Source organism: Pongo pygmaeus, chromosome 1 (assembly GCF_028885625.2).
Source record: "Pongo pygmaeus isolate AG05252 chromosome 1, NHGRI_mPonPyg2-v2.0_pri, whole genome shotgun sequence".
Lineage (NCBI taxonomy): Eukaryota > Metazoa > Chordata > Mammalia > Primates > Hominidae > Pongo > Pongo pygmaeus.
In genome coordinates, this window is record NC_072373.2 from 191592487 (window position 1) to 191616138 (window position 23652).

Consider the following 23652-nt stretch of genomic DNA (forward strand, 5'->3'; position numbering starts at 1 on the left):
CTCAGCCCGCCCCGGCGCGGCCGCGGCGGCGGGCGGCGGCGGGCGGCGGCAGCGGCTCCTCCTGTCAGAAGCGCCAGGCCCGGCCCGTTCCCCGCCCCCTCTCCCCGCCGCCTCCGGGGCCCGGCGAGTCCTCGGCCCCAAGCTGCGGCCGGCTGGGCCCGGGCTGCCCACACGGGTCCCCCAGGGGCTGCCGACCCCCGCCCGGCCCGGACTGGGGCCCGAGCCGAGGGGCGCGAGAGGCCAGCCCACGGGGGAGTCCCGCTGGGTGGGAGGCCCCGCGCGTCAGGATGAAAGGCTGGGCCGGCCGAACGGCAGGGAGACCCGGGCCGGCTCCACAGGGCGGGCGGGAGCCCCAGTCAGCGCTGGCCTACGCCGCCGGGAGCAGGACAAAGGAGGGAGCCCCCTGGCTGAAGAGAAACCCAGCGGGGCCTGTGCGGCTGCTGGAGAAGGACCTGGAGAAACTGAAGGGAAAGCAGAGGGCAAAAGACCACGATGCCTCAGATCCCAGGGCTAGACGTGGTCAGAACGAGGACAAGGGCAAGATCCAGACAGGGCTGCAGTGTGGGGCCGGAGGACACTGAGCCCACAAAGAAGCCCGGGAACAAAGGGTTTTCCAGAAACAGAAGAAGCTGAACGAGAAGTGACGGGGCAGATCCAGCACCATGAAGTAAACCAGGCCAAGGAGCCAGAGCCTGAGAAATGACAACCCAGGGAGGCAAGAAAACGGGATTCTGAATGCAAATGGGGTGAATAAGAGGAGAGACAGGGAGACATAAATCTGTGGAGGATAGACCCTCCAGGATTATTAAACTGTGACAGCCATCTGAACAGAGAGACAGAGATCAAAAGGGAGAAATGTGGGAACCTGAGACGGAACCAGGACTGTTAGGAAACAAAGAAAGGACTCCGGAGCATAGCTGGTCAGGGAAGAAAAGGGGAAGCCAATTATTCTTTGTCATCAGGGGAAAGGAAAGAGTAAAGAAAGGAAACTGGAAAATATGGGTAGGGATTTATTGGGGGCCATTTTGAGGACAGAGCTCCCAACATCATTTGATCCAACATTCGGTTGTGTATCATTCAATCCCAGTATTCATGGAGTGCGCTGGAGCCATGAGCAGTGAATGAAGAACTCTGGTCAATGTAGGTGACACGTTGTGCCCTCCACCCCCCATTCAGCAGTTATCCTCCCCTGTTAGCTTGATTTTTCAGGAGGTCTGGAGAGGTGGTTGTGGGTAAGAAGTTACGCTGGTTGATCTCACAATAAGGGCACATTAGCAAGTAAAAAAAGAATTCATGCAACACTGAGCAACCAAAATTGGGACTTGGGCTTCCATTCCAGTTCCCATTCTCAAGAGTTTGAAGGAGAAACTTCTTAACCCCAGGCTAGGGAAGGTGTCTTTGTACCTTGTGAGTAGTGCCAAGTATTTTGGTCAATGCTCAGCACATTCCTAACAAGAAAAAAAAATGACCCTTTTCGCTAATAGGTGCATGCTGGTTGTTTCCACACCACACCCTGATCAGAAATCAGGTGAGCAAGTCATTTATCATATCTTTTCCCATCAAGTTTTGCTGCCCTGCCCAAGTTGTGGGCATGAAGATCATGCAGGGAAGAGCCTGAAAGAGGACAGGGAGGATCCTTAGACAAATGCTCATTTCCTCCCAGTTTAATCCTCCGTGCTAAAACAAACAAACAAAACTAGTTCTCAGTTTGGTGTCAGCTGCTAATGAGCTCAGTTTACAAAAAGAAGGGGAATAAGTATATGCATTTTTCAGTAAAAGGCTTTTAGTGGAAAATGCAGGATGAGTTGCTGATTGATGGCACAAGCACATTTTTCGTAAACAGCAGAGAATATAGAAATGCTAACTCTGGGGATCTTGACTGTGTCAGTGCTGAGTCATCTGCATTTCCCATATTATTTTATACCAGCAGGGCTAAGAAGGCCCAGACAGAAATCACGCATACAAACACCTCCACACAGACATCTCGCCCCCACACAGACATCTGCCTCCTTATGTCCATTACACTACATAGAAAAGTCCCTCCATTCCCTCCTGGGGCTGCTACACGCGCCACTTTGTGAGCAGGTTCCTCAAGATGTGTGACTGATGCTTGCCAAAGGTGAAGAAAGAACAGGGGCAAAAAGGGGAAGAGTCCGCTGTGAGAATCAGAGAAGACCTGGGGGGGTTGCGGGGAGAAGGCAAGGGGTTGAGATTCCTTTTAAGAAACACAGAAATCAAAGAAGAAACTTCTGCTTTGGGTTGTGGCTAGAGGGCTTCTCTAAGACTCAAATTGCTTTCTTGACAAAATTTGCATTTAAATGCTCCCAGGAGATTTTGAAATAATGCATTCTTCTAATGAATGGAAAGTGGGGAAGTCCACATGTTTGGCTGATGTTCCTGTTTTATACAGAGAAAATTTTACAAGCCTAGAGGAACAAAGTGGCTGCCAAGGGGGATGGGAAGAAGGAAGTCTATGAAGGGGAGGTTTTTCGCTTCTTTCAAGCAACAGTCTAAATTTATAGCCAGACCACACAGTCGCAAAAGCTCTGAGCCTTTCTCCTTTTGGTCTTTGATTTTCTTTTGCTCCTGATGGGTGAGACTGCTGCTGCATTTCTAAGAAGGCTGCAATGGGGGAAGCAGAAGGATGTACTTGGAAGGGCATCTAGTGGAAGAGAAGAGTAATACAGGAAAATTAAAGCCCTTTACCCTTGGTGTCCTCCCAATTAAAGCCTCATCAAATACCCCTATCCCTAAAGCCCTGCCACATTCTATTTCTTTCAGTGCCTCTAATGTGTTATCTCGCCTCAGGGCCACCCAACCAACTTTCCTCCCAGATTATAACCCTTCATCACTCTCCTTTGGCCTGGCTCACTCCTACCCATGCTTCTGCTGAAACTCCCCAGGGGAAAGCCTTCCTTGACCCCCCCGCCCTCCTCCAATTAATAGGTCCTCCTCTACCCTTTGGTAATACTCATCACACTTGAAGTTATGGTACGGTGTCTTTCATCCTTACTAAATCGTAAGCTCCTGAGGGCTGGGACTGTTTGTCGTCTAATTCACCACAGGATCCTTAGCACCTAGCAAATGATCTGGCACAACTAGGGCACTTATTAACTATTTCTTCTTTCCTTTTTCTTTTCTTTTCTTCTCTTTCTTTCTTTTCTTTCTTTCTGTCTCTTTTTTTTTTTTTTTTTTTTTTGACGGAGTCTCGCTGTCGCCCAGGCTGGAGTGCAGTGGCGCGCTCTCGGCTTACTGCAGGCTCCGCCCCCCGGGGTTCACGCCATTCTCCTGCCTCAGCCTCCCGATTAGCTGGGACTACAGGCGCCCGCCGCTTCGCCCGGCTAATTTTTTGTATTTTTAGTAGAGACGGGGTTTCACTGTGTTAGCCAGGATGGTCTTGATCTCCTGACCTCGTGATCCGCCCGCCTCGGCCTCCCAAAGTGTTGGGATTATAGGCGTGAGCCACCGCGCCCGGCCTCTTTCTTTCTCTCCCTCTTTTCTTTTCTTTCTTTCTTTCCCTCCCTCCGTCCCTCCCTCTCTCTCTCTCTTTCTTTCTTTCTTTAGATGGAGTCTCGCTCTGTCACCGCCCAGGCTGGAGTGCAGTGGTGTGATCTTGGCTCACTGCAACCTCTCTTGCCTCAGCCTCCCGAGTAGGTGGGACTACAGGCGCCCGCCACCATGCCCAGCTAATTTTTTTATTTTTAGTAGAGAAGGGGTTTCACTGTGTTAGCCAGGATGGTCTCGATCTCCTGACCTTGTGAACCACCCACCTTGGCCTCCCAAAGTGCTGGGATTACAGGAGTGAGACACCGCACCCAGCCAACTATTTCTTTAATGCTGTGCATAGCGGCTCACACCTGTAATCCCAACACTTTGGGAGGCCGAGGCCAGAGGATTGCTTAAGCCCAGGAGTTCACGACCAGCCTGGGCAACACGGCAAAATTCAGTCTCTAAAAATATACATATACACATATATATACACACACACACACACGTTTGTATATTGGTTTAATTTTTTTTTTTTTTTTTTTTTTTTTTTTTTTGAGACAGAGTCTGACTCTGTCACCCAGGCTGGAGTGCAATGGTGTGATCTCAGCTCACTGCAACCTCCACCTCCTGGGTTCAAGTGATTCTCCTGCCTCAGCCTCCCAAGTAGCTGGGATTACAGGCGCCCGCCACCACACCCAGCTAATTTTTGTATTTTTAGTAGAGATGGGGTTTCACCTTGTTGGCCAGGCTAGTCTTGAAGTACTGACCTCAGGTAATCCACCCACCTCGGCTTCCCAAAGTGCTGGGATTACAGGCGTGAGCCACCGCACCTGGCCAACTATTTCTTTAATGCTATGCATGGTGGCTCACACCTGTAATTCCAACACTTTGGGAGGCTGAGGCAGGAGGATCGCTTGAGCCCAGGAGTTCAAGACCAGCCTGGGTAACATGGCAAAATTCGGTCTCTAAAAATATACATATACATACACACACACACACACGTTTGTATATTTGTTTACTTTTTTAAAATTTTATTTATTTAGTTATTTATTTGCGACGGAGTCTCACTCTGTCACCCAGGCTAGAGTGCAATGGCGCAGTCTGGGCTCACTGCAACCTCCACCTCCCAAGTTCAAGCGATTCTCCTGCCTCAGCCTCTCGAGTAGCTGGGATTACAGGCGCCCACCACCACCCCCGGCTAATTTTTGTATTTTTCGTAGAGATGGGGTTTCGCCTTGTTGGCCAGGCTAGTCTCAAACTCCTGACCTCAGGTAATCTGCCCGCCTCAGCCTCCCAAAGTTCTGGGATTACAGGCATGAGCCACCACACCTGGCCTAAATTTCTGATTAAATGCATGAATGAGTGAACCAGATGATCCTAAAATACTTGGCTGTCTGTGACTGCTGACTAGCTGGAAGGCTAGAGTATTTAAGGAGAGAGTATGTTTGTCTCACAGCATCCCTTATCTAAGCCTGGAATTCCAAGTCTCCCATATTTAGACATCTATCTTCCTTTTCAGGCTGATCTCCAATGACACCCTTGTGTGTACCTCCTTTCCCTATAATCAGACTCTGAGGCTTTGCCTAGAATGTCCCATCCCCCAACTCCACCTACTGAAGTCTACCTTGAAAGTTCACCCCAAATGACATGAATTTTTTTTCTATTTATTTATTTAGAGGCAGCGTCTTACTCTATCACCCAGGCTGGAGTGCGGTGGCACAATCTCGGCTCACTGACACCTCTGCCTCTTAGGCTCAAGCAATCCTCCTGCCTTAGCGCGCCCACCAACTAACCCACCAGCAGCGAGGACTCCAGGCAGGTGCCACCACGCCCAGATAATTTTTGTACTATTCGTAGAGACAGAATTTCACCATACTGTCCAGGCTGGTCTCGAACTCTTGGGCTCAAGTAGTCAGCCTGCCTCAGCCTCCCAAAGTGCTGGGATTACAGGTGTGAACCTCCGTGCCCGGCTTTTTAAAAAAAATTTTTATAGAGACAGGGTCTCACTATGTTGGTCTTGAACTCCAGGTACATGTACTGTGGATGTCTGTATCACTGCCTCCTTAACCTCCTACTTTATAGGTTCTTGAGGGCAAAGACATCTATTTCATCTTTCTTCATCATTGGGCCTAACACAATACTTTGCACATAGTAGATGTTCAATAAATATTTGCTGAAGGAATGGATGCCTCACTGAACTCTTATGGGGGTTGGGGGAGGGAGCCAGATCTGATTCAAGACAATTGAGAATCCAACTCAATGTCCACTCAGTGGTCAAGGGCTGAGGGCACTTCATGTGTAGGGAGGAAAGAGGGAAGTACAAAATTATTTCTCTTTCTGCTAGTGCTCCTTCCTCAACCTCTAGAAAGTTTACTCCCAGCTCTTCTTCACCTTTGGTTCATGTTGCCTTATTTTATGTGTTAATTGATGCTTTATAAAGAAATTCTTAGGCCAGGCGCGGTGGCTCATGCCTGTAATCCCAGCACTTTGGGAGGCCGGGGTGGGCAGATCACCTGAGGTCAGCAGTTTGAGGCCAGCCTGACCAATATGGTGAAACCGCGTCTCTACTAAAAATACAAAAAATTAGCCGGGCGTGATGGTGGGCACCTGTAATCCCAGCTACTTGGGAGGCTGAGGCAGGAGAATCGCTTGAACCCAGGAGGCAGAGGTTGCAGTGAGCCTAGATTGTGCCATTGCATTCCAGCCTGGGCAACAAGAGCGAAACTCCATCTCAAAAAAAAGAAAAAAAAAGAAATTCTTTGCTAGTAGTGAGGGTGTGTGTGTGCACACATGCACATATTCTCTCCATTCCTCCTTGCAAGGGTAGCTGTCTGCTGTGCCTTTTATATTCCCCAATAGTAGCTGATGCCAGGCACTGAAGGGGCAGCCCCAAGCATTATCCTCTGACCAGCTCTTGGAAGAAAATTACCTAGTTCTAGTCTCAGAAGTGAAACTCCACCAGCCTCTTGGGCACCAGCCAAAGCTCCCTTTCTGCCCAGGTCCTAGAAACCCTTTCTAAGCTTTGCCTCAAGTTCCCAAATCTGCTCTGGGGTAAGAAGCCTTTGCCTGCTCTCATGCTGCCCTCTTCTGTTCAGAAAGTGCAACATCTCAATTTAAGAGGCCTGGAGGGTGCCAGCCACCCAGGAAGACAAGATCCCTGCCACCAGCAGCCTATCACCATAGCAACCCTCAACATGGTTACTCAGCCATCTGGGTTACCATAGCAACTGGCCAAGTCGCTCCACCTCAGCCTCTCCCTAGGCCTCTCCCGTGGCTTGTCAGAGCCAATTCCAAATAATCTCCAGTGCTTCCTGGGAGAAATGAGCAGAGGCTGGACCCCTGACATGCAGCTATCCCAAAGGGGCGTGGAAGGCCTCACCGCACCGGCTTCCCGAGGCACAGTAGAGATAATGGGTGTTAAGGCACTCTGTGAAACTTGAAGTGCTACACAGATGTTAGCTGTTATTAAACTAACTATTCCTTGTAATGGGGGAGGCAGTGGGTTGCCCTAGGCAGAGCTAGCACCATTCCAAGCTTGGCCCCTTACTGGCTGGGAGACCTTGAGCAAGTTACCAAACTCTCTGGGTTTCTGCTTCCTCTGCTGTAGCACATCTGCCTCCTAAAGTTGTTTTGAGGATTAGGTCAAATACAGCGTGTAAGATGCTGAGCGCCAAGGCTGGCATTCAGAACCTAACAATAGCAGTTATAAAAGGTATTGGCCCCTCTGCTGTCTCCCAGCTTCTTTGTCAGTAAAACTGTTTTTATCTTCACTCTTTAAGGAATCAGGCTAATGTGAGCCCTGCTGAACCATACCCAATCTCCCTTCCTGCTCTGAGGCAGGACAGGGTCTTACCCTGTGTGGGTCCTCTGAGGCAGTCTATACTCTTTGGGGAATTGGGAAGTTCCCCAAACTGTGAGGTGTGGCTTTTTTTTAATCTATGAAACTTCTCTTCACTTGAAGCCACAGCTCCCCATCCAACACCACCTCAAGGTAGAAACCTCTAAAGGGGCACTAACAGGCAGCCTGGAAAGAGCACAAATCACTGAGGCCGGGAGAGGCCCTCGAGAGTGGTGGCCAGTGCTCTCAGCTGAGATCAGAGTCACGTGAAGCAGTTCACCAGCATCAGGGCAGTCCTGGGGCACAGGCCCCTATAACAAAAATGGAACTCATTCCCTCGATGAATTTTTTTTTTTTTTTTTGAGACAGGGTTTCACTTTGTCATCCAGGCTAGAGTGCAGTGGCATGAACATGGCCCACTGCTGCCTCAACCTCCCAGGCTCAAGTGATCCTCTAGCCTCAGTCCCCCAAATAGCTTGTACTACAGGTGTACACCACCACGCCCAGCTAATTTTTGTATTTTTTGTAGAGATGGGGTTTCGCCATGTAACCCAGGCCGACGTTGAACCCCTGAGCTCAAGTGATCCACCCACCTTGGCCTCCTAAAGTTCTGGGGTTGGAGGCATGAGCCACTGTGCCATCCTCCCGCCATGATGTTAAGGACCTGAATCCTATTGCAACTCGACTTCAGTCTGTCAAGATTGAATCCTTGAAATTCATTTTTGGGATATTTAGTTTAATTATACTGGCAGAACAGGAACCAGATATGCTCTAGCCTAGCTCTGTGTGTTCTGGGAGTAGAGCCTGAACCTCAAGCTGGAAGGACCAGAGGATCAGCCAAGCAACGCTAGGAGGGACACACTGCCCCTGGAGCCTGAACATCTGGGTGTTAGAATCCCTCATGAAGAGGCTGGGCACGGTGGCTCACACCTGTAATCCCAGCACTTTGGGAGGCTGAGGCGGGTGGATCACCTGAGGTCAGGAGTTCAAGACCAGCCTGGCCAACATGGTGAAACCCCGTCTCTACTACAAATACAAAAATTAGCCGGGCGTGGTGGCGGGCACCTGTAATCCCAGCTACTCAGGAGGCCAAGGCAGGAGAATTACTTGAACCCGGGAGGCAGAGGTTGCAGTGAGCCGAGATCACACCACTGCACTCCAGCCTGGGTGACAGAGCAAGAGTCCGTCTCAAAAAAAAAAAAAAAAAAGAATCCCTCATGAAGACTCTGGGCAGTAGGTCAGGTGGCAGTGGTTCCAGTCCTCAGATATGGACTCTGAAGCAGATAAACTGGTATATTTACTACTAGAGGAAAGGTAGTATAACATAACGGTTAAAAAGTGAGGGAAGTAAAGGAGTTTGAAGTCGCAGTGAGCTACAATTGTGCCACTGCACTGCAGCCTGGGCAACAGAGCAAAACTCTGTCTCAAAAACAAAAACTGAGGAAGGTAAAAGTATGTGATTGCTGGAACTTTCTGATTTTTTTTTTTGAGATAGAGTCTTGCTCTGTCCCCCAGGCTGGAGTGCAGTGGCACAGTCTCGACTCACTGCAACCTCTGCCTCCCGGTTCAAGTGATTCTCCTGCCTCAGCCTTCCGAGTAGCTAAGATTACAGGCGTGAGCCACTGCACCCAGCTACCAGAACTTTCTTATACATAACTGGGGAGGGAGAAGTGGGGTTGCAATATATGGGTTTTTTCGTCCACAGTTCCTGGCTCATAACTTCTATAGCCCTTGTCATAGTTTTCTGCTACAATGTTGAGGCACTGTAGACCTCAGAAGCAAATCAAGTCTTAGAAAACAGAATCTTTCTGACCTTCTGCCCTCCTTTCACCTGTTTCTTTTTCCTCCCAAAGCAGGACTCAATCTTTCCTGCAATTTTTTTTTTTTTTTTTTTGAGACAGGGTCTCACTGTGTCACCCTGGCTGGATGATGATGATCACAGCTGCAGTGGTGCGATCATGGGTCACTGCAGCCTCAATCTCCCTGGCTCAAATGATCCTCCCACTTCAGCCTCCTGAGTGGCTGGGTCCACAGGTATGTGCCACTACGTCTGGATTATTTTTTGATTTTCTGTAGAGACAAGGTCTCACTATGTTGCCCAGGCAGGTCTTGATATCCCAGACTCAAGTGATTCTCCTGCCTTGGCCTCCCAAAGTGTTGGGATTACAGGCATGAGCCATTGCACCCAGCCTTTTTTTTTTTTTTTTTTTTTTTGAGACAGCATCTCATTCTGTTGCCTACGCTGGAGTGTAGTGGTACAATCATAGCTCACTGCAGCCATGACCTCCTGGGCTCAAGGGATCCTCCTATCTCAGCCCCCCGAGTAGCTGGGACTACAGGCATGCACCACCACACCTGACTAATTTTTTTTTGTGGAGATGGTGGTCTCACTATGTTGTTGCTCAGGCTGGTCTTGAACTTCTGGTGTCAAGTGATCCACCTTCCTCGGCCTCCCAAAGTGCTGGGATTATATGTGTGAGCCACCACTCTCAGCCTTCCCCAAAATTTCTTTTTTTTTTTTTTTTTTTTTGAGACGGAGTCTCACTCTGTCACCAGGCTGGAGTGCAGTGGCGCGATCTCAGCTCACTGCAACCTCCTCCTCCTGGGTTCAAATGATTCTCCTGCCTCAGCCTCCTGAGTAGCTGGGACTACAGGCACGCACCACCATGCCTAGCTAATTTTTTTGTATTTTTAGTAGAGACGGGGTTTCACCATGTTGGCCAGGATGGTCTCGATCTGTTGACCTCGTGATCTGCCCACCTCGGCCTCCCAAAGTGCTGGGATTACAGGCGTGAGCCACCATGCCCAGCCGCCTTCTCCCACATTTCTGACTGTAATTATGAGACCCCTATTTCAGGAGTCTTGCCCCATACCCTGGGGGAAGGAATACTGCACAGAAAACTCAAGAAGAATCCGAACAGCCAGGCTTTGCTGGGTTTCCACACTGTTAGTGTTAGACATACCCTTTTTGCCCAATCACATTTCTACATGGTTGTCAATCATGCCTACCCAAGGAAGTCTCCATGAAAGGCCTAAGATTCAGGGAGCTTCCAGGATAACAACTCGTGAAGATTCCTGAAGGGTGGCATACAAGGGAGGGCATGGAAGCTCCACATTCCTTCTTGCATACCTTGCCCTTGCCCTCTACATCTCTTCACCTGTATCCTCTGTGTGTTTTGTGGTTTTTGTTTTGTTTTGAGATCTGGTCTCACTCTGTAGCCCAGGGTAGAGTGCAGTGCACAATCTCAGCTCCCTGCAGCCTCGACCTCCCGGGCTCAAGCAATCCACCCACCTCAGCATCCTGAGTAGCTGGTATTACAGGCATGTACCACCATGCCTGGCTAATTTCTTTCTTTCTTTTTTCTTTTTTTTTTTTTTGGAGACAAAATTTCACTCGTTGCCCAGGCTAAAGTGCAGTGGCACGAGTTCAGTTCACCGCAACCTCCACCTTCCAGGTTCAAGCGATTCTCCTGCCTGGCTAATTTTATTTTATTTCTTGTAGAGACAGGGTCTCACTATATTACCCAGGCTGGTCTTGAACTCCTGGCTTCAAGCGAGCCTCCCACCTTGGCCTCTCAAAATGCTGGGATTACACGTATGAGTCACTGCACCCAGCCAGCACCCCATTTATAGCCAGTCAGTCAGAAGCACAGGTAAAAACAATCTGGGTCTTGTGATTGGCATTAGAAGTGGAGTGGGGCGGGGCTGGGCACCATGGCTCACGCCTGTAATCCCAGCATTGGGAGGCCGAGGTGGGTGGACCACCTGAGGTCAGGAGTTCGAGACCAGCCTGGCCAACATGGTGAAACCCCGTCTCTACTACAAATACAAAAATTAGCCAGGTGTGGTGGCGCACGCCTGTAATCCCAGCTATTCAGGAGGCTGAGACAGGAGAACCTGGGAGGCAGAGGTTGCAGTAAGCCAAGATCTCACCACTGCACTCCAGCCTGGGCAAAAGAGCGAGACTCTGTCTCAAAAAAAAGAAAAGAATCCCTCAGCCGGGCGCGATGGCTCACACCTGTAATCCCAGCACTTTGGGAGGCCAAGGTGGGCGAATCACAAGGTCAAAAGATTAAGACCATCCTGGCCAACATGATGAAACCCTGTGTCTACTAAAAATACAAAAATTAGCTGGGCGTGATGGTACATGCCTGTAGTCCCAGCTACTCGGGAGGCTGAGGCAGGAGAATCACTTGAACCCCGTAGGCAGAAGTTGCAGTGAGCCGAGATCACACCACTGCACTCCAGCCTGGTGACAGAGCAAGACTCCATCTCAAAAAAAAAAAAAAATTAGCCAGGCGTGGCGGCGCGCACATGTAATTCCAGCTCCTCAGAAGGCTGAGGCAGGAGAATCCCTTGAACCCAGGAGGTGGAGGTTGCAGTGAGCAGAGATTGCGCCATTGCACTCTAGCCTGGGCAACAAGAGCAAGACATCATCTCAAAAAAAAAAAAAAAAGTGGAGTGAGGGAATGTCTTGGGGACTGAACCCTCAAACTGTGAGATCTGATGCTATTTCCAGGTAGACAGTGTTGTAATTGAACTGGAGGACACCCCACTGGTGTCCACTGCAGAACTATTGTTTAACTTGCTGGTGGGGAGAAGTCCCCACATATCTTGGGGTCACAGAAGTCTTCTGTGTTAATTGTTAAGTAAGAGAATAGAAAAACAGGAAATGGCCGGGCGCGGTGGCTCACACCTGTAATCCCAGCACTTTCGGAGGCCCAGGCGGGTGGATCACGAGGTCAGGAGTTCAAGACCAGCCTGGCCAAGATGGTGAAACCCCGTCTCTACTAAAAAATACAAAAAAACTAGCCGGGCATGGTGTCAGGCACCTGTAATCCCACTTACTCGGGGGGCTGAGGCAGAGAATTGCTTGAACCCGGGAGGCGGAGGTTGCAGTGAGCTGAGATGGCACCACAGCACTCCAGCCTGGGCGACAGAGCAAGACTCCATCTCAAAAAAAAAAAGAAAAGAGAAAAAACAGGAACTGTGTTTTTTCCACTGACAGCGGTGTATGAATGAAATAAAATTGGCCATGAATTGATCATTCTTGTTTCTGGGTGATGGGGGTTCACTATACTATTCTCACTACTTTAGTATGTTTGAAATATCCTGAAAAGTGACAGGGCTTTGGAGTTAGGCAGATCAGAAACTCAGCACTTGAATAACTCCAAAGGGCATATTGTACATGTTGAGGGCCAGGGGGCGCCATGCACATTAAGTAATGCTGAATCCCAGCTCCATTATTTGCTCAGTGTATAACCTCAGACAAGTTACTTAACATTTCTGTTGAGAATAGCAACTACCTCCTAGGGTTCTATGAGGATTAAATGATGTATGTAAAATGCCTGGCACACATCTAGGACTCTACACAGTGGCTTTACCAGCTATTATTCACCGGAGGAACCCAGCTGGCACCAGCTCTCAGGCGCTCCTAAACTGAGTCCAGAGTTCACTCCCCAAACCACCGTCTAGATTCTTCAGTTCCTAATTCTCACCAGCTGTTCTCTCTTCATTTTCCTTCTTTTCTTCCTACTAAAGCCAAAGAAAGGAGAGCAAAAATAGACGCAAACCACCGGGAAGTGCCCTGTCTCTTCAGGTTGTCCTGGCTAATTCCTATTTCTTTTCCCAGCCCCAGAAGAAATGCTATCATTGCTCTACGCCAGGGAGGGGCAGGAGTAGAAGTCCCTTCCCTTCCAGAACTTCCTCAAAACTCTTTGGACTTGCAATGTAGCTCAGTTCATGCTGTATTCTAACGGTCTTCATAGGCAGGAGCTGGGCTCTGAAGTGCAGTCTGAGCCTAGAACAAAGTAGCCCTAGGGATATTTGTTAAATAAGCAAGTGTGTAATCAGTGAATAAGCAAGGGGATAAATCAGCACATTTATGGATCTATGAACAAGTGTATGAGTGAATGAATGATATTCATGAAAAGAGCTAATATGTATCAAGGGCAGCCAGGTGCAGTGGCTGTAATCCCAGCACTTTGGGAGGCCAAAGCAGGCGGATCACGAGGTCAAGAGATCGAGACCATCCTGGCCAACATGGTGAAACCCGTCTCTACTAAAAATACAAAAATTAGCTGGGCATGCTGGCGCGCACCTGTAGTCCCAGCTACTCCAGAGGCTGAGGCAGGAGAATCGCTTGAATTTGGGAGGTGGAGGCTGCAGTAAGCCGAGATTGCGCCACTGCACTCCAGCCTGGTGACAGAGCAAGACTCTGTCTCAAAAAAAAAATTATCAAGGGCTGACTATATAGCAGGTACTGGGCCAAGCATCCTACTCCCAACTATCTCATTTAATCTACTGTGCAAGTCTCTGAGGTAGTGCTCTTGCTCCTCCATTTTAACTGTAAGAAACTGAGGCTCAATGAAGTGACTAACATCCCAGGGTCACCCAATGAGCAAATGAGCAATGAAACTAGGGCTCCAGCTGACTCCCAAAGCTAGCCCTTTGCGTGAATGAATGGAAGAGTGAGCACATGAGGAAATGTGTGAATGAGCGGGGGAGGGCATCCCAGAGACATCCACTGAGGCCCCAGGCAGAATCCTCTCCTGACCACAAGGCAAAAGCCTGGTATCTTCTGGGGTAGAGGTGGAGCACAGCTTCAGACAGAAGCTTCAGCTCATAATCATCACCCTTCAAGTTATAGGGGCTTCAGACCTTCCCTGTAGCAGTATCCCAGATCCAGGCAGAGATTCCAGCAAGGGACACCTATTCTGCTCCTACAGGAAAGCCAAGACAGAGAAAGAGGCTGGTAGGCTTCTAACTGACATGTGGCAACAGGCAGTGGCAGGGCCAAATCATGGCAGGCCCTAGCCACAGCAACCAGAAAGAGGAGGCCAGCCAGGCTCCATATAACACTTTAGTGATGATGGATCTGTTCACAGACCTTTCCTCAAGGGGAGGACTGCTGAAATAAAGAACAAGTGCAGCCCTAGATCCTGCTGCAGTGTCAGCTACTCTGGTGGCATCTAACCCCTGAGCCCATGAGACTGAGAAATGATGGCCTTTCACGGTCCCCAAAGTAACCAGTCCTTCCTCTGCATTCCTACCTTCAGCCTTGGCTTCTCCCATAACAAACAGAAAGGCATGAACCAAACTGCCATTCCATACCTTTCTCTATGTCACCTAGGATGTCATTAGAAAAGCATGATGGCATTAAGATGATATTCCACCTTGCAATCCAGAAACCACCTTCCCTCACCAACTGGGGTCCCACAGGGGCCCTGCACCTCACAGAAAGGACAGATTGGCTGTCTTTTCTGCTGCCTGCACAGAATTCTGCCCACGTGGTCATGTTCCAGCCCACAGCTAATGTGACCCAGATTTACTTTCAAAGAGCTGGAGCTGAGCTGGTGGTGTGTAGCTACAATTCATTCTGCCCCACTTTCAGGGCACTCTCCTCTGCTCTTCTCTGCTGCTACTGAAACCAAGCTCCAGGACAGGGACAGAGACTCTGAGGACACTGCCAGGAAGAAGTAGAGAAGCTGAGAAGGAGGAGGAGCCTTCCTGGATACAAAACTCGAAGAGCCTCAGGGCAAGGAAGGTTGGCAGCTGAGGAGTAAGGATTCCCAGTGAGATTGTCTTTAGGGTTCCATTTCCCATCCCTGCATTCCCTTCTTCCCACTCACGGCTTGGCCAGAATAAGCCACTTCCATCTGCTCCCTGACAAAGGCCTAAAGAACAAAAGAAGGGGACAGAAATAAGAGGCTTGGGCTCCTTCTTTGCTGGCCTGGGAAACTGCTGGCCTCCTGAGTCTCCACTGCCTCATCTAGCTGCCAGGGAGGTTACAAGGAATGACACTGCTAAGTGCAGTAACGGGCCATGTGAACTTGTGTTTTTCCAGCACATTCTGATTCTCGTTCATTTCCCTTTTACACCCTTTATCACCATCTCCCTTTTATAGATAAGGCAACTGAGGATCCAAGAAGCAAGGTCATTTGCCTAAGTCTTGTAACTCCAGATTCAGTTGTCTCCACAGTGCCTGGCACATGGCAGGAGCTTAATCCATTTTTTTACTCAATGAATGAATGAATGAATGAATGAAGCAGAGAGGTGCCTGTGAGATGTCTTCTCAGAGCTCCCAACTTGGAGGAGAGACACATGGGCCCAGAGGAGTAAGATCCACCTTCTGACCAGGTAGTGCTCTCATGGCTGTCTGTCCCGGGGCAAAAAGGGTAAGATGGGACTCCTGACTACAAAGAGCTCCAGAGCTGGTGAGGGAAATGAACGTGGGAACAATGAACATGAATATAAAGCCAACTGAAACAAGGCCTGTGCAGAGAGACAATTGCCGTCTGACTAGAAGGCCACAATGGAGCAGATGTTGGGAATGATTATTTCAGCAGCATTTGCTGATACTGCCAGGAATGAATCCCAAAGATGCTTTCTACTGGCACATAGCTTAACCCCATTTTTAATTGAAGGAATGAATAAATAAACAACCAGAGAGGGGTCCAATCCTTAGCTCTGAGTCACTGCACTCCCCTTTTTCACAACTCATACGGGGATATAATTATTTTTTCCCTTCTAACTACTTAAAAAAAAAATAGAGACAGGGTCTCATAGGCTGGTCTTGACCTCCTTAGCTCTAACGATTCTCTTGCCTCAGCCTCCCGAAATGCTGAGATTACAGGTGTGAGCCACTACACCCGGCCTTTTTTCCCTTCTATCCTCTCCACTAGACTGAGTTTCATGCAGAAGGGACCACATCTTCAGTCATCTTTGAATATCAATGCCAAGGACAGGGAGGGTCCTGATTATGTGATGTTAGATGAATGAATACCTGATTGATGGGTAGATGGTGGAATCTTCCTGCACCCTACCGTGCCCTAGCCCAAACATGAGCCCTTCTTCAAAATATGTTACTGCCATCTGCAGGAAACTTGTAATAATAAATGTACACGTCTGCAATGGCAACAAATGTGATGTGAATCGCACCCCCAAGGGTTGTGCAGGGTACAGCCATGTGACACCCTGTCTTGCACCCTATTCTCAACATACTCCCCACAGGTCCCAAGGGATACGTCATTTCTTCCTCTCTTTGTTTCTACCCTTTGGGGTTGTACTCCTTGCTAGAGTAAGCTCCCTAGCGCCCCACTTCCTTGTTACTCCCCACCATTAAGTAAGGATATTTCTACTGCTCTTCACTAAAGACAGAGAGCCAGAGGGGAAGAGGCAAATTTTCCAAGATCTTTGTCTCTCCCCTTTCCTAGTTCTATAGACCAGGATCCTGAGGCCTTTCCCGGAAGTGACCAAGTCTCTCAGGTGAGTGTGGAGATTTAGATTGTCAACTACAGAAGATTCAGACTGGCCTGGTTGCCAGGTATTGCCTAAGGAAATAGAAATAACAATGTACAGGGCTGGGTGCGGTGGCTCACGCCTGTAATCCCAGCATTTTGGGAGGCCAAGGCAAGCGGATCACCTGAGGTCAGGAGTTCAAGACCAGCCTGACCAACATGGTGAAACCCCATCTCTACTAAAAATACAAAAATTAGCTGGGCATGGTGGCACACGCCTGTAATCCCTGCTACTCGGGAGGCTGAGGCAGAAGAATTGCTTGAACCCGGGAGGCGAAGGTTGCAGTGAGTTGAGATCGCGCCACTGCACTCCAGCCTGGGTGTTAAAGTGAGACTCTGTCTCAAAAAAAAAGAAATAGCAATGTACTTGGAGTTAGAAGATCTGTGTTTACCAGTCCTGTGTAACTATAGGCAAGTCCCTTAAACCCTCTGGGCCTCGGATGCTAACATATGTCCTGCCTAACAGAGTTATTTTGAAATCTCTGTGTAAACCATAAAACTGATAAACAGAAACAAGACACTTTCATTAGTGACTCTTGTTACATTTGGATGTGGCTGGGCTTAGGGAGTTGAGAATATGGCTGGCAAAGAAGAAGGAGAAACAAATGGAGGGAAAGGATGAGAACAGGAAGATGGGAGGAAGAACAAGGTTCAGCACCCTAAAACCTGTTTGGCTTTGTAGACTGAAATCAGCAGGTTTCTCAGCCCCGACACCCCTCTCTACTCTGACATGTGTGACCACCAGGCTTGCCCCATCAGGCCTCTCAAGCAAGGGCGAGGCCCTAAGACCAGCTCAGGACACGGAGTGGGCCAGGGAAAGGGAAGATCTCTATTTGGTGAGAGTGATTCAGACACCCCCACTTGGCTTCATAAGCAAGATCCAGGGGGAGGAGAAAATTGCACAGGCCACAGCTGGCTTCCAGCGTAAGACTGACTTCATTTCCTCCCACAATTAAAGTTCTGCTTCAGAGAGCTTCAGAGCATCCAGGGTCTCCCAGACATGCCCCTCCTGCACCTCCTGTGAAGGAGTCCCTGCAGAGCTAAGGCTGCCTTTTCCATTACTCTGGTGGAGCCCCCACAGCATTCTAAAATCACATGAAGATTTCAGCAAGACCCTAAAGTCGCAGTCCCGCCTCGTCTCTGCTGCCTCTCTCCTCTCCTGCTAAAGAAACACGCCCAACTGCAGTGCACAAGTTATTTTTAACCATGGCAGTCTCCCCATTTTCAGCCTCACTGGCCCAGCCCCCTCCTCAAAAGAGGCATTCAGCAGTGTCAGGATGCAAAGGAGATCAGCATCTATGCCAGAAACACAGCACAGCGCAGCACCCACCATTCCTTTGCTCAGTTGACTCAGCAGGGTCCTTAGGAGCCTTGCCTGCGTAAAATTAAGCCTCCTTGAGTCCACTCCACTTCTATTCTAGACTCCAAATCTGAAGCAGCAAGCAAGTCATCCCATGGGCCTCCTCAGAGAAGACTGGAAGTGGAAATCATCACAAAGCAATCTAAGTATGCATGAGTGATAAGGGATGGAGGCAGAGGGCATAAAGAAGGAAGAATGAGGCAGCCCACTCTCTCTTCAGGAGAAAGAGGTTTATGAGTCATCAGGGCCCTGAGTTATGGCCCTTCAAGACTGGGGACAAGTAAAGCCCTTCCTGCACCCTAGGGACAGCTCTAAAATTCTGTTACTCGCTGATGCTGCAGGCCCAAAGGTTTTGAGATGGACTTCCTCCAAGGACTCCTCGTTGCCCACTAGAAAGAGCTCCAAATCTCCCTCCTGCCTTCCAGGCCCCACTGCTGTCTCCTCACTTGTAGCTCATTCCCTCTAAAGTCCTTTCCTGATTACCTGAGCCCACATAAGCCTTTCTCTAACTTTCCGTTGTAGCTCAGTGCCTGTTTCTGGATCACAATCTGTCACATCACATAATATCCTCAAAACACGCATTCAGCATTCATTCAGTCATTCAATACCGATTGATCTCTAGCATGTACAAGGCCCTGTGCAGCCCTTGGGGGCTCAAAACATAAGACATGTCCCAAATTGCTCACTCTTCTAAGGGAGTGATGGGCACCCTGTGGGTTAACTGCTACATTGAACAAGGGAACATGGAGGAGAGAAAAGTATGACTGTGAGAGCGGAGGAGGAAGCTTTGGATACCACTGGGGGCATTAAGGACAGAGGAGGCGGCACTTAAAAGAGGAGGAGGGTTTACCAGCATCTTGCAGAGAAGAAAATTAAAGTGTGGTGGTTTCATCCTGCAAGATGCATCCCTCTGGGGGGCAAGTTACAGTGTACTGTGGCAGGGTGATTGGGGGTAGAGGTGGTGGCAGGTGAAGCTGAAGAGGTAAGTAATTTTGATGGGTCTTTATGCTGAAGCCTTTATTCCACAGGCAATGGGGGGCCAAAGGTGGTTTTTAAGCAGCTGAGTAATAGAATTAGGTTTGTGTTTTATTTTATTTTTTATTGTATTTTTAATGAAGTGTTGTACGGGCAACACTTCATTTCATAAAATAGAATATGTGTTCTTGAGGTTTGTATTTTAGAAAAAAATACTCTATTAGTCATGTGGAGGATGGTGGCAAGACTAAGAGAGGAAGAGCTATTAAATGCTCATTGGAAGGTCCAGGTGAGAGATGACACAGTGGAGAGGGTGGCTGTATTATTTGAGGGACACAAAGAAGGTAGCAGTACAGGCCTTGGTGATGGCTTGAAAGTGGGTGATGTCACTGAATTAGCTGCAGGCACTGCTCCATCTTCCTATCTGTACTGTAACACCAACACCCTGCTGAGATGCTGAGCAGACTTCGGGGAGCAGCTGTGGATGCCTTCAGTGGAGGCATCTCCTTTATTGAGCCAAAAACTGTGCTAAGGGCTTTCCACACATTGTCTCATCTAACCTTCAAGACATCCCTGCACAGTGGGCATTCTTAAGACAAGGAAAGTGACACTGAGATAGAATAAGGGACTTGCCCAGAGTCACACAGTTGGTCAGTGTCAGGGCCATGATCCAGCACCCTACCCTCTCTGATTCCAAAGCTTACACTCATAACTACAGCACTGCACTGCTGCTTGGCAAACAGCTGGGCACATCCCACCACAGGAGGTAGCCCCAGGCTTCAAGTCATGCTGACGTGTTAAAGGTCAGCATGTAGAACACTTTTGGAAGGCGATACAAGTAAAACTGTACTCTCCAAGGATTTCATTATAAGGAAATAACAGAAGTCAAATCATTCTTAACCATGTTCTCAGCAGCATTGTCTAATATAGCCAAAAAGTGAAAAAAGAGTAGGATTTAGAAAGTCATGAAATAGACAGCTTTTAGAAATGGTAACCATAAAGTCTAAAGTGCAATATGGAAAATCTTTTTAATATAAGAGTAACTGAAAAGAGTCAGATGCAGAATGGTACCTAAGCCATGAAGGCAACTGCATAGAAAATATAACTGAATGGGGACAAAGACAGGGAAGAAGGTGCAGAAATGAAAACAGGTCTCATGTGAGCAAGGGGTGGCAGATTTTCCTCTTTGGGGTTTTCTGTTAATGCTATTTCAACATCTTTCCAAGAATAATAATAACAAATCAGATTATGGCTGCTTTGTCAGAGACCCTGGTGAGGACCCCTCGGCTCCCCACACAGCTGCTGCACCCTGGCCCATTCCTCCCTCACACCCACAGCATCCAGCCTGCTGGGGGACCTCTCTTACCAGCGACTCTGACCACAGCACGCTCTGCAGGGTCCAGCACCGAATCCTGGCTTTTCCGCTTTTTCTGCTCATGCAGTGGCAGGTTCCAGGGCAAGGTGTCCCCCGGGGGACAGGGAGACAGGCTCCCTGACCGCTCGCTCCTGTAAGATCGCTCACTCCGACAAGACCGCTCACTCCGACATGACCGCTCACTGAGCGTCTCTTCATCTGAGGAAGACATGGCCCAGGTGGGGGCTGCCGCAGGAGGGCCTGGGAGCCCAGGGAGAAGTGATCTGAAGGAGAAAGGGATGAATGTGAGCAGACAAAAGGGGTCCCATAAGGAACACTGGGACTTGGGAAGCAGAGGTTCTAGTCCTGCCTATCTGTACCTCAGTTTCTTCACCTGGAAAATAGGACGAAAATAATACATCCCAAAACTAATTCACAAGGTTTGGGGGATATTATATGTGATGATGTCTATAAATCTTAAAACATCATGTAAAAGTTAGCTCCTATTCCTAGGAACTATTATTATTGCTATTTGGCACATTTGGAGGATTAAGCTCACAGATCCCATGACAGAACGCTGTGGGTTTAAATTCTACTCCATTTACTAGCTGTGTGACCCTAGAGAAGCCATTTAATCTCTCTGAGCCTCAACACCCTCATCTACAAAATGGGGATGATGATAGTTAGAACCTAGCCCTAGAGGGTTGGGTTCTGCATGTAAAGTGCTTAATCTTGCATGTAAAGTGCTTAATAGTGCCTACTGCCCAGTAAGCACTCAATACACAGTATCTATTATTATATTCCTGTTCTACTTACCTCCCAGGAATGCTATAAGGATAAAGTGGGGCAACAGATGGGAAGTATTTTCAAAAAGCTAAAGCATGATCTCAATAGCAGGCATGAAGCAAACCATGGGCTAGAATAGGCAGAAATTCCCTGGTTTCTCCCACTCTGTCTCCAGCAGATATATTAGAAAATGTACTAGACTTGAAGTAAGACAGACCTGGGTATAAATTCTGGTTTGGCCACTTACAATTGCTGTGATCTTGGGCAAGTCACTTCACCTCTCTGAGACTCAGTTTCTTCATCTGCAAAATGGGGGTAATATTCCACCTCAGAGGATGTTTTAAGAACACTGTCAAATGCAAATGTAGTACTGGTTGATGCCATGCATGGCACCCAGCAGGCATTAGATTAAATGTTCGTTTGCTTATTCCAAGGGCTGTTGTGGGAATAAGTGGCACAGCATGAGGATGGGGTGGGGGGATGGGACAGAAAGTCCATTTTTTCTGGTCAGTTTAGCTAGTGGAGAGAGTTGAGTGAAAATACAATTGCTCTAAGGCCAGCTGGGCTCCACCAGCCAGACTGGGCAGCCTTCCCTCAGCCAGGTCAAGCTCACTTCCCAGAACCATCTGCTACACATGGCCCACCACCCCAAGGGCTCCATCAGAGCGCGAATGGTATGTGCCTTCAGCTACCAGCCTTCCTACAGGCCCCAAAGCCAACCCGGGTACCCAGCTCTGACTTTGGCTGTAGGGTCCAGGGAGGGCAGCAGCTGTTGATTTTCCCTTATAGGGAATACACAGGGCTGTGTAGAGACAGCGAGGTAGCCTACATGGCTGGACACAATGGGTCCGTGGCCACAGCTCCTCCAGGACTCTCGAATCTCAGCCTAGAGGCAGCAAGGGGCAGAGACAGCCTCCTGGGTCATTGGCAGATCCCCACCATAGGCACAGAATTCAAAGAGATAACAAAAGAAACATAAAAACGGTGTAGGAGGCCTGTAGGCAGCCTCGGGCAGCAGAGCCTCCCTGCCAGGGCACCCCTTGTGCCAGCAGCATGTGAGCCCTCTTCCCACAGAACATCTAGAAGGGATCTAGCCACAGGAAGCAGAAAGGAAAGGACCCAGGTCCTGGCACAGCTTTGCCCTTTATCTTAGCTCTTACCCCTTCTCCCATTACCTTCTGGTGCCAGGGCAGGTGTTGAAGTGACAGCCTCAACCTCTGGGAAACTCAGGCCAAGCTTCCATCCCTACCCTCAGCTCGGGGGCAGGAAAAATGCCCCTCCTCTCAGACCACCTGCTTCATCCCAGAACCGCCCATTCCTCTCCAAGACGCCCATTTTACTACAAAGGCCGGCTCTCCCAAGGCCTCCTCCCGGAGAAAGCGTCCCTTCTGGGCTCTACCCCGTCAATCGCCGGCCCCTCACAAACACTTGTTTGACCTCCGGGCTCCCGCCCGACCCTCGGTCACCTGGGCCATTCCATCAATCCCCGAGATTCACAGGAGTGCCCGCCCAAGCCCCAGCCCACCCCCTAGGCCGCAGGCCGGTCGGCGACAGGCACCTCACCAGGTGCTCTCACCCCCTGCGACCCTCCCCACCTGGCCCCCACCCGTTTCCCCACGGTGGAGGAGGGGCGCGCCCGCGAGCCTGGGGCGGCGCGGGTGGGTCCGCGCGCCCGCCAAGCGTGGCTGACAAAGAGCGGGGACGCGCGACCGAGGACCGACAGGGCGCTGGGGCCAGCGGCCGAGCCCTGGGGCCGGGAAGCGACCTTCCCCGCCCAGCCCTGCCCGCTCCCTAAGGTCCGGCGCCCGGCCCCTGCAGGGCTCCGTGTCCCATTTTCCTGGGGAACACGCCTCCCTTCCACCCTGGCAGCGCCCGCAGAGGGGAAACCCCAGCTCCGTGTCTTCGCCGCTCCCCGGCGCCGGCCGCGGGGGCTGCAGGTGCGAGGCCCGCACTGCCGCTGTGCCCGCGCCTGTCAAGCCGCCTCTCCGCGGCCGCCGGCTGCCGGGAGCTGGGGCGCGGCCGCCGGGGGCGATCAATCACCGCTCCCCAGCCGCCGCTGCGCATCCCGCGCAGCGGGCAGTGCGCCTGCATCCAACCCCGCGCCCCGCGCCTTACCCTGGGAGCCGAAGGAGGAAGAAGACGGGCCCGTGGCGGCAGCGAAGGCGGCGGCGGCCGGGCGCGCCCCACGCTGGAGCGCAGTCGAGGGGAGCGTGGCGGAGCCGAGGGGAGCGGCTCCCACAATGGCCGAGCTCGCGGCGCCGAGCCCCCCGCCCCCCGCGCCCTAGCGGCAGCGGCTGAAGCAGAGCCGGCGCAGCCGCCCAACCCGCTCCCCCACTCCCAGCGCCGACACCGCCCCCCGCCCCCCGATGCGCGCTCCCCCCGCCCTGCACCCCACCCCTGCGCTTCCGCGCGCCCCTGCCAATCCGTCGCCCGGCGCCCCCTCCTCACTGACCTCGCGTCCTCTGGCCGCCACCAGGCCCTCCCTCGGTCTCTCCCCTCTGCAACTCCTCCCTGGTGGCCTCCGCTGTCCCCCGCAGGCCAACCACACCCC

General features: G+C 50.3%; 1 protein-coding gene across 1 annotated transcript; it reads right to left on the reverse strand.

Annotated features, from left to right (window-relative positions):
• Window positions 1-2516: 2516 nt before the first annotated feature.
• On the reverse strand, window positions 2517-23597 carry LOC129040119 (microtubule-actin cross-linking factor 1-like). The gene is made up of 4 exons (XM_054494042.2): window positions 23554-23597; window positions 21349-21403; window positions 20328-20599; window positions 2517-2662 (listed from the first exon to the last, which is right to left on the reverse strand). The coding sequence occupies exons 3-4, from the start codon at window positions 20545-20547 to the stop codon at window positions 2517-2519; spliced, it is 366 nt and encodes a 121-aa protein (XP_054350017.1). The 5' UTR covers window positions 20548-20599; window positions 21349-21403; window positions 23554-23597.
• Window positions 23598-23652: the final 55 nt, after the last annotated feature.

Excerpts from the sequence above, each read along its gene's own strand:
- LOC129040119 (XM_054494042.2), bottom strand. The coding sequence starts at position 20,547 with ATGTCTTCCTCAGATGAAGAGACGCTCAGTGAGCGGTCATGTCGGAGT. Across the intron at positions 2,663-20,327 it reads TGCTGTGGTCAGAGTCGCTG|ATGCCCTTCCAAGTACATCC; the intron begins GTAAGAGAGGTC and ends CTCTTCCACTAG.